The sequence below is a fragment of the Pongo pygmaeus genome, chromosome 4, assembly GCF_028885625.2.
Source record: "Pongo pygmaeus isolate AG05252 chromosome 4, NHGRI_mPonPyg2-v2.0_pri, whole genome shotgun sequence".
Lineage (NCBI taxonomy): Eukaryota > Metazoa > Chordata > Mammalia > Primates > Hominidae > Pongo > Pongo pygmaeus.
The window spans coordinates 36,754,297-36,768,464 of NC_072377.2; the positions used below are offsets into that span (position 1 = coordinate 36,754,297).

At 39.6% G+C, this 14,168-nt stretch overlaps 1 protein-coding gene across 8 annotated transcripts in view; it reads left to right on the forward strand.

Annotated features, from left to right (window-relative positions):
- SLC1A3 (solute carrier family 1 member 3) overlaps positions 1 to 14,168 on the forward strand; it is an 82,628-nt gene that overhangs the window by 13,959 nt on the left and 54,501 nt on the right. For 3 of the 8 annotated variants that reach the window (XM_054487069.2, XM_063664726.1, XM_063664727.1), the window contains one exon: positions 9,806 to 9,943. In XM_054487069.2, coding sequence (XP_054343044.1) covers positions 9,806 to 9,943 — 138 coding nt within the window. Of the gene's footprint in view, positions 1 to 9,805; positions 9,944 to 10,301; positions 10,404 to 10,473; positions 10,860 to 10,912; positions 14,101 to 14,168 lie in introns of those variants that run through there. The other 5 variants (XM_063664728.1, XM_063664730.1, XM_063664731.1 and 2 more) reach the window with 5 other exon arrangements.

Here is a 14,168-nt window from a genome sequence, read left to right on the forward strand (position 1 = left end):
AGCTCTAAAAATAATGAAAATAAGCGAGTGAAAATTTATGTCCAACAGCTTCATCAAACTGTAGTTTGTAAGCAAACATAAAAATCATAAGCGTGAGACAGGCTTATGATTTCTCCAAATTGGGCCAATTCCTGAAATAGAAATTTTTATTTGATTCCTCAAATAATTATTGCATGCCTGCCATAATAATTGTAATGGCTAAATTGCTAAAACATTTTTTGACTCATTAAATGCTCTCATATGCATTATCAAGGAGTTAGAATTCATTAACAGAAACAAGATGAATTAGTATAAAGCAGCTAAGATTTATAATGCTTTTGATGAACATGGTTCTTTTAAACTCAGAACTTAAAGTTCGGGAGGATCTTAGACACCACCCATTCCAATTGATCTCTCTCATTTTGCAGATTTTTTTAAAAAAGAAAAAAGAGGCCTGAAGAGATTGTGTGATTCGAAGATATGGAAACAGGCAGACCTAAGTTTGCAATCCCATCCTCTCATATCACTTACTGCAATGTGCCTTGGGCAAGTGGCTTATTCTTTCTAGGCCTCAATCTTTTCATTAATGAGATACTGATATTAAACGCTACAGGTTTGATATGAAGATTAAATCATTTAGATAAAGCATCTCCTACCCTAAGTTACTGACAGGGTCAGGCCCAGAATTGTCTTTCTACAGCATCACACTTGCTCTCCCTTCTACTCAAAAAAACCTACCTTAGGAGCAAATTCGGGATCCATAGCTATCACTCCTCATTTGTGAATTTAGAAAGCAGAAATCATCATTCAGTCAAGATCCAGTCCCACAGACCAGGAGAGCAAAATCACACAGTTTTGTACAGAGGGGACATTCCTTAGGGTAGGCTACTATGTTCAGGGAGTGCAGTAGGGAATCAGATTTACTGGGGAGCACAGAACAGAGAGATTCCTGCATTCAGAAAGTGTGCTCAGCACCAGCTGGGGCCCAGGCACTGTTGGATCCCACTCATCTGAAAGAAAATAAGTCACGTTTGTTCTTTCATTCAACAATATATTAAGCACCTACTGTGTGCCAAGAACTGTTTGAGGGGCTTGATATAGGTCAGTGAACAAAACTGTCCAAAAAAAACAAAAAAATTCTAACCTTGTGGAGCTTACATTTAGCAGGCAGAGAAAATAATAAACAACAAGCATAATAAATAGAAAATTATATTGTATTTTGGAAGGTGATAGGAACTATTGAAACAAATAAAGCCAGCTAAGGGATAAGAAAGTTCAAGGTAGACCTCATTCAGAAAGTGACATTTGAGCTAGATCTTTTTTTTTTTTTAGGCAGGGTTTCTCTCTGTCACCTAGGCTGGAGTGCAGTGGTGCAATCTCGGCTCACTGCAACCTCCGCCTCCCAGGTTCAAGTGATTCTCCTGCCTCAGCCTCCTGAGTAGCTGGGACAACAGGCATGCACCACCACACCTGGCTAATCTTTGTATTTTTAGTAGAGAGGGGGTTTCACCATCTTGGCCTGGCAGATCTCCAACTCCTGACCTCAGGTGATCCACCTGCCTCGGCCTCCCAAAGTGCTGGAGTTACAGGCGTGAGCCACCACGCCTGGCCAAACTAAATCTTAAAGGAGGCAAATGTTGTGGATATGTGGGAATGATGTTTTAGGCAGAAGGAAGAGCCAGTGTAAGGACCATAAAGGGGGATCATGTCTAAGATGATGGAGAAATGACAAGGAGGCAAGTGTGGAAACAGGTGAGAGGGAGCAGAGTAGGAGATGGGTTCTGAGGCAAGGTGGATCTAGGGGGGCTTGCCAGGAGCAGCCATTGATTGCATGGTCTCGGGCTTTGAGTACATGAGAGGAGGAGTCAGTGGAGGCAGTAGGGGAGAGAGATCCTGACCTAGGTCTCGGTGTTCTTTTGGGAATAGGCTGGAGAGAGGTGAAGTAGAGGCAGAGAAACCAGTTAGAAGACTACTGCAATAGTCCAGCCAATAAGGAGGGTGACTTTTTAATCTTGGAGCCTTCTTCATTTACAAATTAGAAAAAAGATTTGAAGCATAGAAGGCAATAGACTTATCCAGGATCACAAGCAGAGTTAAGGACTAGGACTAGAATCTCGACATCATTCATTCCTTAAACATTTGTAGAGCATCTTCTCTATGAAGATAGAAGCAGCCTGGTAAGGAGGCCCAGAGACCTTTGCATGTTAGATTGACCTCTAACTGCCATGTATAGCTCACTTGTCAAGTGTGGGTGGGACTTGTGACTTCTAACCAACAGAATATGGCAGAGGTGATGGGATGACACTCCTGTGATTACATTACAATTATACAGCAAATTCTTGTAACCTTGAGACAAATTAGTGCTAGTTTGGTTTTGGTTTTGCTACCTAAATGGAAAGATCCTAACTGTGAAATAGTAGCATTTGTGTCATGTAAAACCAGTGAGTGGTGTGCTATCAACACTATGATTTTCCTTGAGCCATGAAAGTGGACATCCTGGTCCCCTTTCTGGCTAGATATGCAGGCTGAGGTTTTTCTGGGCAATGGGTGTGAATGCCTCCTGGCCTTTCTGTAGCACTAATGCTCAAACGGTTGGCTGGCTCATCTTGGTCAGGCACTTAGTTTTCTCGTGGTTGGCCTCAGAATGCGAGGTCTTTCTGTCAAGATCATTGCCTCTATTGCTTTGAGATTTCCTTTTGACATTTGAGCTCCTTTGGGGCACTACCTCGTTTTCTGGAAGATTCGGAATAGTAACAACTCTTAGAAGACTTTGGTCTGCCAAATTGTCCATGACAAAGTTTGCAGATAGAGGAGGTACTTTAGTAAAATTTTACTATTTCAAACTCCAACATTTACCAAAAGTTAAGTAATATGATTTGGTCTACATTTTACTTCAAATTATGCCTCATTCTTTTACTCTTAAATATTTTCTGGCATCTTAATATTTTCAATAGTTTTATCAGATTAAATGTGGACTAAATTCTTAAAGTTGGTCTTTAGCTTTTAACTTATTGTGCGTGTTTGGTCTGAAAGAGTAAACCTATGATATCTTCTTTCTGAGGCTGCAGTGTGCACATTGTGTCAGTTTAGAAAATGAGATGATATTTAATTTTCCAAAGAAGTATTTGTTGTTGGCCAGGCGCAGTGGCTCACGCCTGTAATCCCAATACTTTGGGAGGCCGAGGCGGGCAGATCACGAGGTCAGGAGATAGAGACCATCTTGTCTAACACAGTGAAACCCTGTCCCTACTAAAAAAAAAAATACAAAAAATTAGCCGGGTGTGGTGGCAGGCGCATGTAGTCCCAGCTACTCGGGAGGCTGAGGCAGGAGAATGGTGTGAGTCTGGGAGGCGGAGCTTGCAGTGAGCTGAGATCGCACCACTGCACTGCAGCCTGGGCTACAAAGGGAGACTCCATCTCAAAAAAAAAAAAAAGAAGTATTTGTTGTTAGGAAAACAAGGAACCCCTGAAGGACTCCTTTCTTGAACTTTCTACATTAGCAAAGAGAAACTAAGCAAAAATGCAACTTTGTTTATAGCATTCATCCAGCACAGTTATTTTGATCACTTTAAACATTCTAGTCAATATATTTTCTAGATTCTAGAAATCTTAAAATACTAACACTGGAGTAAAACAGAAATCTCAATTAATATTGATAACCAAGGGTGCATGATCTGAATATTGCTCATGACATCCATATATTGTATAACATCACCTATATGCAAACTTTGCAAAATTTGTTTCAGCTCTAACAAATTCTGCTAGGAAGTTATTTTGATTTTCATTGCTATTTTTGCAGAGTAATCTATAATAAAGGATTTGTTCTTTTGCACTGAGGATCTGGTGGCCATAAAGCTTTTTGTCAGCTTTGGGACTATCAATCCATGTGTTTCAAATAAGTGACCACTAAAGGAGCTCAGTTTTGCAAAGGGTGAGCTGCTTTACCATGGAGAAAGACTGGTTGTGGCCGGGCAAGTTGGTTCACGCCTGTAATCCCAGCATTTTGGGAGGCTGAGGTGGGTGGATCACGAGGTGAGAAGATTGAGACTACAGTGACCAACACTGTGAAACCCCGTCTCTACTAAAAATACAAAAAAAAAAAAAAAAATAGCCATGCATGGTGGCTCGTGCCTGTAATCCTAGCTACTTGGGAGGCTGAGGCAGGAGAATCACTTGAACCCAGAGGCAGAGGTTGCAGTGAGCCGAGATTGCGCCACTGCACTCCAGCCTGGGCGACAGAGCAAGACACCGTCTCAAAAAAAAAACAGAAAGAAAATGAAAAAAAGAAAGACTGGTCATGCTACGTCTCCTTGGTCAGAAAGACAGAGCAAAGAGGGCTCTGAGAAGTCTGGGTATCAGGCTGTGTTTCCAAGAAGGCTTTTTTCATTGCTGGGCTAGAATGTAATAGGAAACCAGAACTGCCTACCAAGATAAGCAGCCTTCGTATTCACTGCATTTCCTCTTGATTTGATGCTGATAGCTGGCTGACCCTACCTCTGGCTTCAGCTCTAACGTGGCTTGTAGGGGCAGAAAGCTGACGAAAAATGACTTTTGTTGATTCATTCAGCAATGAGTTGAGAAAAGCTAGCTGTTGACTTCGTTAAGTAAAATCAACGAAACTTTTCCTCAGCTTAAGCTCTAGATTTAGTTAATGTCATTCAAAATAGATGAAAAAGTAGGCAAAAATATTGTGTACCCATTTAGACTCCTTCAGTCAGTACCATGGTTGTTGAGAGGCTGTGAGGACAGTAGAGTGGGTAAGTCTGGACCCTGGAGCTGGACAGTGTGGGTATTAGGTCCACCTCAGCCACTCCATGGACTTGGGTGATCACATAACCCCTCTTTAAGCCTACTGTGGCGCCAGCCTGCCAGCTGTGTGGTTTTGGCCGTTTACCTGCCCTCTCAATGACTCTGATTCCTCATCTGTGAGGTGTGGATAACAATAATAGTCCTGGCCTCGATACAATGTGTGAAGCAATGTGCTTGTGAGGACTTGGTATCTGCCACGTGGTCAATGACTAGGAGCTGTTGCTGTTAAGGACGCAAACGTTGACACACGTCTTCATTAAATTCTTAATTAAATGTCCTTTTCACGTTATTACCGATGGTTTCTAGTGACTGAAAATGTGTGCAGTGGAGGGAAAGGCAGACTATTTTAATTAATAAGCTTTATAAAAGTTTTATTAAATCATGAAAAAGGATTTGGTATAGCCATTTTTGAAAGTGGCTATACCACCTTTGAGATCTTCAACAAGTAAGAAGACCTGTAAAGAGTTCCAAGATGTGCTGGTGCTTACAGGACATGTCTAGGAGATCCAAGGTTATTCCTCCAGGGCATTCACCATGTAGGAGTTCAAGATGCTAAAGACCCAGGAACCAGGCTCTTTTGAGACCTATACTCAGGCCTAGGCTACAAGAACATGTTTGTGTTTGAGAGGCATTAAAAGAGTAATGGAAAGAGCACTGGGCTTCGTGTAGAATCCCTCCACTCAACCACTTATGAGATCTATAAGCTTGAGCAAGTTAACTGACTTCTGAGCATCAGTTTATTAATCTTTAAAATAGACACAAGGCCTGGTACAGTGGCTCACACCTGTAATCCCAGCACTTCGGGAAGCCGAGGTGGGCGGATCACGTGAGGTCAGGAGTTTGAGACCAGCCTGGCCAACATGGCAGAACCCCATCTCTACTAAAAATACAAAAATTAGCTGGGCCTGTTGGTTCATGCCTGTAATCACAGCTACTCAGGAGGCTGAGGCATGAGAATTGCTTGAACCAGCAGGCGGAGGTTGCAGTGAGCCGAGATTGTGCCATTGCACTCCAGCTTGGGTGACGGAGTAAGACTCTGTCTCAAAAACTAAAAAGAAAATAAAATAGATACAATAATATCTACCTCATAAAGTTGTGATGAGTTACCATTAACACATAGTAAGGGCTCAATAAATATTCCCCTTTCCCAGTGTAATCTCATCTTTTTCAAGAGTAGAAATAGCTCGCCTGGTAAACCCAGAAATAGTAACCAACCAAAGCATAGTCAGGGATAAAAATGATCCAAAATGTGTCCGAATCTACTATCACTCTAAACAACACTTCTCTTCAAAACTTTTGACCTAAAACTATCCCTTATAAATAAATGATATCTCCTCTCTATAGAGAAGAGATGTCCTACTTTAGAGAAATGATGTCCTCCTACTATAGAGAAGAGTTTTTAGACAATGTAGGTGTTGTCTTGAGGAATGTAAAGAAATAGAGACACATCCTAGAGTAGGACTGCACTTCCCAGCAAGATCAGCTTGTTGACTATAAGGAGAAACACACACAAAATATCACCACCTCTTGAGACTTTTCTTCCCTTACTGTCTTGCATTATTCTGTTAGATATCTGTTTGGCAGGTAAGAGACTTTGTCATTCACACATTACCCAGAATTCATTCATGGAGCTGGCTTACTTTCCCTCCTAACACCTAAATAAAAATTGGTTGCACTGAGTAAGTGCAGGGCTTGAGTGGGGAAGAGGAGAGAAGGTAGTAGAACACCCAAGGAGAGGAAGAGGCTGTATACACAACCAGTATTGTTGTATCAATGGGAGTAGAGTTAGTGTAGGCTCAGATAAGACTCTGGAAGATGAGATCAAGTGCACCTAGTATTTAGAATAATCGCTTCCTTCATCAGCACTTGTTTGACTTTTGCTCCTAGAACCTATATCATTAGCAGAACAGCTATTCTATCAATTACTTATAAATAAGATAAATTTTATGGACTAGATAGGATCCTGCCTACCCTTGGAAATATTATTGTATGTAAGTAAGTGTATTTCTAATAACAAACAGCCAACTTGGATATGAATTTGTAAAACCAAGCCTGGTCTTCAACTGTTGTTTGCAGTATATCTAAAACTCCTAACAGCTTGATACATTCAAATTCCAGATGACCAAAATGAGTCCCTTGTGTTTACCATGCACATGTTTTGTTATAATTGAATGTCAAGTGTTTAAATCCATTTAAATGAAGATCAGAAAAACACATCATCAATTCCAGTAAAATTAATTTGATTGGAAGTAAAGCAAAATGTTTGTTTATTTATTTATATGTGATAAAGCACTTATCTTTGTGTGACTTGGCTTTTATGTGAGCAAGCAGGAAAAAGACAGATATAACCAAAGTCTTTTATTAATTCCTATAAGTTATGGATGCTGCTGTGTTGAATAATGGGCATTGTAAATCAGAATTAAATGCCTTACACCAGACTGAGTTCCAGGAAGATTAAAAGTTAAATATTTTAAAACAAAACAAGTAAACAAAGAAAGAAACACGAATTTAAGATCTATCAAACTTGTGAGGGGGGAGGGAAATTAAAATGTATAAACTCAAGAAGAAATCACCTAATAAAAAATGTGTGCAGACATTGTTATAAAAATGCAAAATACCTGTACATGTTTAATGTAATAATGTAAGGCAAACAAACCAGAAAAACAGTTATAGCAAGTATTTTATACATAGGCAAAGGGTAATTATCTTTATTATATAAAAATAATCACCCAACATGTACACACACACACGTGCGTACCTAGACTCTTAAACGATTAGGATTGAATAGATGCTTGGAGAAAATACAATTAGGAAAAATAGTCAACATCATTAGATGTTAAGTAAATACAAAATAAAACAAAATATATACTATTTACTCATCACATTAGCAAATTTTGCTTGTTTTAACAATCTTTTTATGATAATACTCTGCTCCTGGGAGTAGAGGAAATAAAGCCTCATTCACTAATAGAGCATTAAGCTACCCGGCCAACCCACGCAGAAAGCAATTTTGTAACATGGATTCAGGTAGTCGTATCCTCTGAGGTAGCAATTCCCTTTCTCTAAAACTACACTAAAAAAAAAATCCCAGATGTAAAATAGCCTTCATATATTCATCATGATATTCTTCATAAAAGTAAAAAATGCCAAACAACCTAAATGTTCAACAATAGAGCGAGGACTAAGTAAAGCCTGATACAGTGAACGAATCTGATATCAGGAGACCTAAAAGTGATGTTTATGGTGACCGTATATGGAAAAGTATATTCTGTATGATTTCCATGTGTTTAACTACGTATTGGAACATTCTGCAAAGAGACACACAAAGTGGTTGCCTTTGCTCTACAGGAGAAGAGGAAACGCATAAAAGGGTTAAGAACCTGGGATCTGAGTCCAAATTGTCTGTTTTTAAATCCTAGCTCTGCCACTTGAGTATATTTCACTTTGAGCAAGTTTTAAGTTCATTGTGATTAGGTTTCTCCCTCAGTAAGTTAGTGGTAAAATAGTACCCTCCTCCTGGGGTTGTTGCAAGGATTAAATTTGCTGCTAACCTAGGTAACACCCAGCATATAGCAAGAGCTCAGTAAGCATTAGTTATTTGCTATTTATTTCAGTGATACAACCAATATGGGCAGGCTTTTGCCCCACCTTTCTGCGTTTTCTAATTCAACTTTTCTCCTTGACCATATTACTGTTACATTGGAAAAAAGCAATAAATATTTACCTGAAGGCCCTGAGAGCTGGGTCAGCTGGATTTTTTTTAGCCACATGGATTAAGATTCTTATTAGAATATCACAGTTTAGAGATAAAGAATGGATACTTTATGGTTGCTGAGACCCAAGAATTGAAATTGGAGTTGCAGTGACAATTCAAATGAACTTTGTGTCCCATTTCATAAGAAGTTAAGACAGTTCACTTTCCGTAAAAGACTGCTTGCCTCCTCTGGAAAAGTTTGTGCCAAGCCGGTATTATTCCCGCTTCTCCCCACCACCCCACTACCCCAGCCTTTAACTCCTAGTTAACTCAGTGCTGGGCATGTTGCTTTCTCTATAACTTACATGGACTTTTTTAAAAAATGGAATCACATGTTTCAGTAATAATAGCAAGGCAAAAACTTTAAAAACATTTACAACACTGGCATAAGTAAATTTTCTTTGGCAAGGAAAGTAAATTAGGTAAAAGGGAGAGGGAGTAAATTTACACTTTTATTGACACCAATAGTTTTATTAATTTCTGAACATTTCAGTAGTTATCATGCATAATTTGATTTAAATGTAAATTTCTCATTCTAAAAAGATTTTAAAGTTTCAGTTGTAGAGGGAAAATTAAGGGGAAAATTGCTTTCCCTTTCCCCTATATTCTCCTATGTTTTCAGGGAAAATTTTGGGGAGAAAATCCCTGCTCATTTTGGAGTCTTCTCTTGCCAGCAACTAACAAGTCTGTACGATACAGTTACCAAGGCAATGTCAAGACCATGTAGACAGAGGGAGAAAATGTGGTGTGAAGACAGCGAGATGATGAAAATGGATTAACAATGTGAACATGAGGGGTTTTTCTAACTGAAAAGAAAAATAAAATCACACTATCCTTTAAAAGTGGTTATGTTAGCAATTCTAACATCTGTTGTTATAAAGGAACTTAATTAAAATAAAGCCTTTTTTTCTATATCACCTGTTCATGAATGCTTATTTGTTTCCTAATTATGCCCCAATCTTCATAACTCTGTATTGAGCCAGGTCAGAATGAGTTCCACTGAATTCAAGTTAGACAAAGGGATTTTTTTACTTGTTGAAACTAGGAAGAGTTTTTTTCTATAAGTTCTATTGAACCATGAATTCAGCCAGACCCTCACAGATAATGACTGCAAAGATAGATACATCTCTTGCTCCCAAAGCAGCACAGATATTTGCTGCTTAAATAAATACAACCACCAGCCAAATACTTACTCATTTTGCTAGGGCTGTTCCTCCTGTTTCAAAAAAGACTCAATTTTTCTTTTTTTTTTTTTCCCTTCAGGTACAATCCTTGGATTTACCCTCCGACCATACAGAATGAGCTACCGGGAAGTCAAGTACTTCTCCTTTCCTGGGGAACTTCTGATGAGGATGTTACAGATGCTGGTCTTACCACTTATCATCTCCAGTCTTGTCACAGGTACCATAAGCTGTTGTTGGTTTGTTTGGTTTTTTTTTTTAAGCGTGTTTATTGCAAAAGATTGCTTAGAAAAGCCAATGCTTTAGGTTTCCGCTGGATGCATGCTCTGTTCTAGAAAAAAAAAAAAAGTCCCTTCAAAATGATGGAAAGGAGGCTTTAGTAATGCATGAATGATTATAACTCTCGTATTTTACCAATCACAAGAGGAAACGAATTTAAACAGCCACGTAATCTGGTTCGCCTCACAGTGAACGAGGTGCCCTGCTAAACACCACACCATCAGCCTTCTCTGACCACAGTGATGTAGTTGACAACAGCGTACAACAGGTCTGTTTTCTCACCCTCTTATCCCACCCAGATAACATCTGGTTGGACAGCCTATTAGCTATTGATGCAAGAATGCTTGTTCTCAGAACCACCAGGACTTGAGCGGGAGCCTTCTTGGAAGCCTCATCAAGAGGTAATGCCCACAACACTCACCAACTCTGCTGCCACCAACACTTATCTTTTCCTGGTGTACCCGCATGATTTCATTTCCTTCTCCAGTTGCCTCCCACCCCCATTACCTTGTATGCTGGTGGGAGAAGGGGGAGGGGGCGGGAGATTTTCCCATCTGAATATTTTATCAGCGGACACTTGGATTTTTAACAAGTGGAAGCTTTGCAGGATAGGAGTCTATGTTCTATGACAATGAGATAACCATTTATTCCTGCATGGGAAAAGGTGAAAGAGTCATTTGTCTATGTGATTGGTGAATCAGATGGAGCCAAGAAGTTGCAGAAAAATGTTACTGTACATTCCTTCCTGCCCGCTCTTCTCTTTCCCCGCAGCACATCTCTGACTTGGAGAAGGAATTTCCATAGACACTGCCCGAGCGGGATGATTTCTGGGTTTGTAGGTAAAGCTCAGAACTCAGGTATTACTGACCCTATTCTCTTTTCCACCCTTGGCTCACTGTTCCCCTGTTGGGCATATACCACTCTACCTCTATGTGAGCTGGCACTGAGAATCCTTCCCATCCCAGGGAGTTCTCAAGGATATTTATACTATCCTTCAAGATCTCTGTGTAATGTGAACTTCATAGTACAACTCAAAAGTCATGGAGGAACATTCTATTACATGCCTTGGAGGGCTGGCTATTACTTAGACAGGAACTATGTCAGATTTTCCCTCAATGCCTTGCAGATCTCTGCTGGTTTCCACTTGTCCAGGGCCTTAAACAGGTGATTGCATGTACACGTGCTTTCACTGGAGAATGAATTACCCATAAAACAGTCCTGGAGTTGATTTGATGTATTTGCTTGTGAAGCTGGGATGGTCCATTGCTGACCAGGGGTAATCACAGCAGCTACAATTCTTACCACCAAAGCTATGTTCATGCTGACATGAGGGCACATGCTTATTTTATTATCCATATGCTGATATTTTTCTGGGAAACAAATTATTCACAGAAAGCACTTGTAAGGCAGAACCCACATCTGACATTTTCTGTGGTAGAGCAGAGTCTCTCCTCACCATCCCTGCTGGCAGGGCATCTGGATTGAGTGTCTGCAGTTTTCCTGTACACAAACTGAGGGGTTCTGGATCTTTTATACTTTCTCTTCAAGGGTGGAACCAATGTTTAGAGGTTTCTGCTTTCTCTTAACTGTGCTGAAAATCCAATGTGTTACTCTTTAAAAGAGAACAGCCCTTATATGATACAATTAGAGAAGTGTTACTTCCCCTTAGTAGCAGTCCCAGTTGATCACCACCTTGAAGTGGAATTTCCTGATTTTTCTTAACGCCTAATAACAAACAACTTTATTGAAGAAATAAGAACTTTGGTTGTGTAATTTTTCAGAAAAAAAAATACTATGATGCAATACCTTTGCATGGCTAAAGACAAATTTTTGATCAAAACTTGGAAAAATCATTAACATTTATAGTACTGTTAAAGAGAAAAGAATTATAAGCTGCAAACAACTAATATAAAATGAACTTTTAAAACTGTAACCTAATTGCAAGTTGGGAGTGTTGCCAAATTGGACCATTAAGAGAGTTTTAGCTCTTGTCCAGGACTGTGCTAAGGCAAGGAGCCTGAGGGGCAGAATTTAGTTCATCAAAGATCTTTTTAAGGTGTTGGTCTGAAGTGAGTAATTTCCAAACTACACAGTAATTTAGATATTTATGATCAAATGAAATGAATGATTGATTCAATAAGAATGTCCTTTATGGTTTTGAATACAATAATTCTAACCCAAATGAGGGTATGACCCAGTTGTAATGGGAAGGGAGGAACTTCTACAAATTACACAGACCCCTGGAGGATCCCTGTGTATATTGGGAAATGTTACTGGAGAATGTGTTGCCTAGGGAAGAAACAAAGGCAGGCTCCATTGCTTCAGAGTGGAAAGGCAACCTCAAATGCCTCCAGTGGCCACGTGGGTGATGCATGTACATGAAGCTGCCCTTTCAGGCTACTTTTTGTTTTCCTATTTTGATAGAGTCATGGATACAGAGAAATATTTCTCTTCAACAAGAGAAGTAAGAGGAACAAGTATGATGATAAACGGAGAGGGACCCAACTACAGAATAATATGGCAAAAGGAAGGCAAAGAGACTATTGAAACAAGGGCCAGATCTTCCTGTTTTTCAAGAGTATCCAGAAATCTCAAATTTTTTAAGAACCTGCAGATTTTTTGATACAATTCACGAAACAAAACAGTGCAAAGCAAACACAGTACATCTGCCCATTCCAACCCTCAGACTACCAATATTGGAACTCAGGTTTGAATGTCAGTGCTGTTCATTATGAGAAATGTACTCCTAAACTTGTGCCCATGAAGCTATCACTGGGTTTCATATGTTGCCTTATCCAATCATTGGCAGTCCTGTGCCAAAGCTTAACTGATAATGTGGAATTCGCTACTGAACATCATGTTTACTGCTGACTAAACAAATTGCTATTGGAAAGCCTCTTCTCTCCATCTTCTGGGTATAACTGCATTGTGTAGTAGCCATTCTGGTCTTTTCTGCACCAGAAGGAACACTAGAGTAAGAACTCAGAGGTCACGCTCCCATAGGAAATATTTCCCAGTGGGAAAATACTTTATAGACTTGTTGCTCCAAAGTTCAGTTGTCCCAGGGTCTGTAGACAGAAACTGAAATGCATAAAATTATTATTGTGTTTCTTGGACTAAGCTTTTTATTGTGGAAGATTATATAGAAAACATGCTATAAGTTTAATTGTACTAAAGCCACATTTAAATTCTGAGACATCTAAGTTATATTTTTTACTTGAAACATCCGTGTTTATGAGTTGTGGCTCTATAGCCCTCGTAAGCCATGTTCCCTTTTCCCTGAATTTGAAACTCCAATCTTTCCAAACATCCCTGGTGTGTATTAGCATTCCAGAGGCTGCCAGAAAGAAGCTGGGAGGAAGCCTAATGGCTAGATTTGTACTCAAGTACCTATTTTTTTGGACAAGAAGACTATGTCTACGACAACACACCACAGAGTAAAATAGGTGTTTGGTGCCAGTTTCTATTGATTTGCTCAGGATAGGCAGCCAAACTAGAAATTTCATGCCAGAAATATGAGTTGGTTTGGCTGACTTAGCCTGATTAAATTCACTGGATAATAATTAAATGTTACATCTGGTTATGCAGTGTAGACATAACTATTACCTCCTCACTTCTGAATCTTTTCAGAAACTAGTACTTTCTTCTTTTCTCATTCTAAGTGTGCATTCCCCCTCAATCACTTACCTCAGAAGAAATCTTTGGTGTCACCCAGTTTTCTGGAAGTGGGGAGCACAACTTTTGACAAGCAATCTCTGTGGAGTTGGGCATGATGTAAGTAAAAGAGGTGAGAGAGGAGTGTCAACACAAGAGTAAAAGCAACAGTGTCTGGGACGTATGGTAGGGCACCCTGGAGGCAGGATTATCAAACAGATGAAATTTCTCATTTAACATTCATTCATTCTTTAACAGCTGTTTATTGCACTTCTACTATGTCAGACACTGGAGATACGTGAACACAAAGATACAGTCCCCAAGAAGATGTATGTTGGGTGCTGAGGAGACAGCTTCCCTGCATCCCTTAATCACATAATATTCCAGTTCCAACTAAAAGGAGATAAGACTCGTTCTCTGTACTCCCAACAAGAAAGTGACAAGGTGATTTTTAAGAACATGATTTCAAATCTGATTTTCATGACACAGCATCTCCATCCTAAAGTCAACTA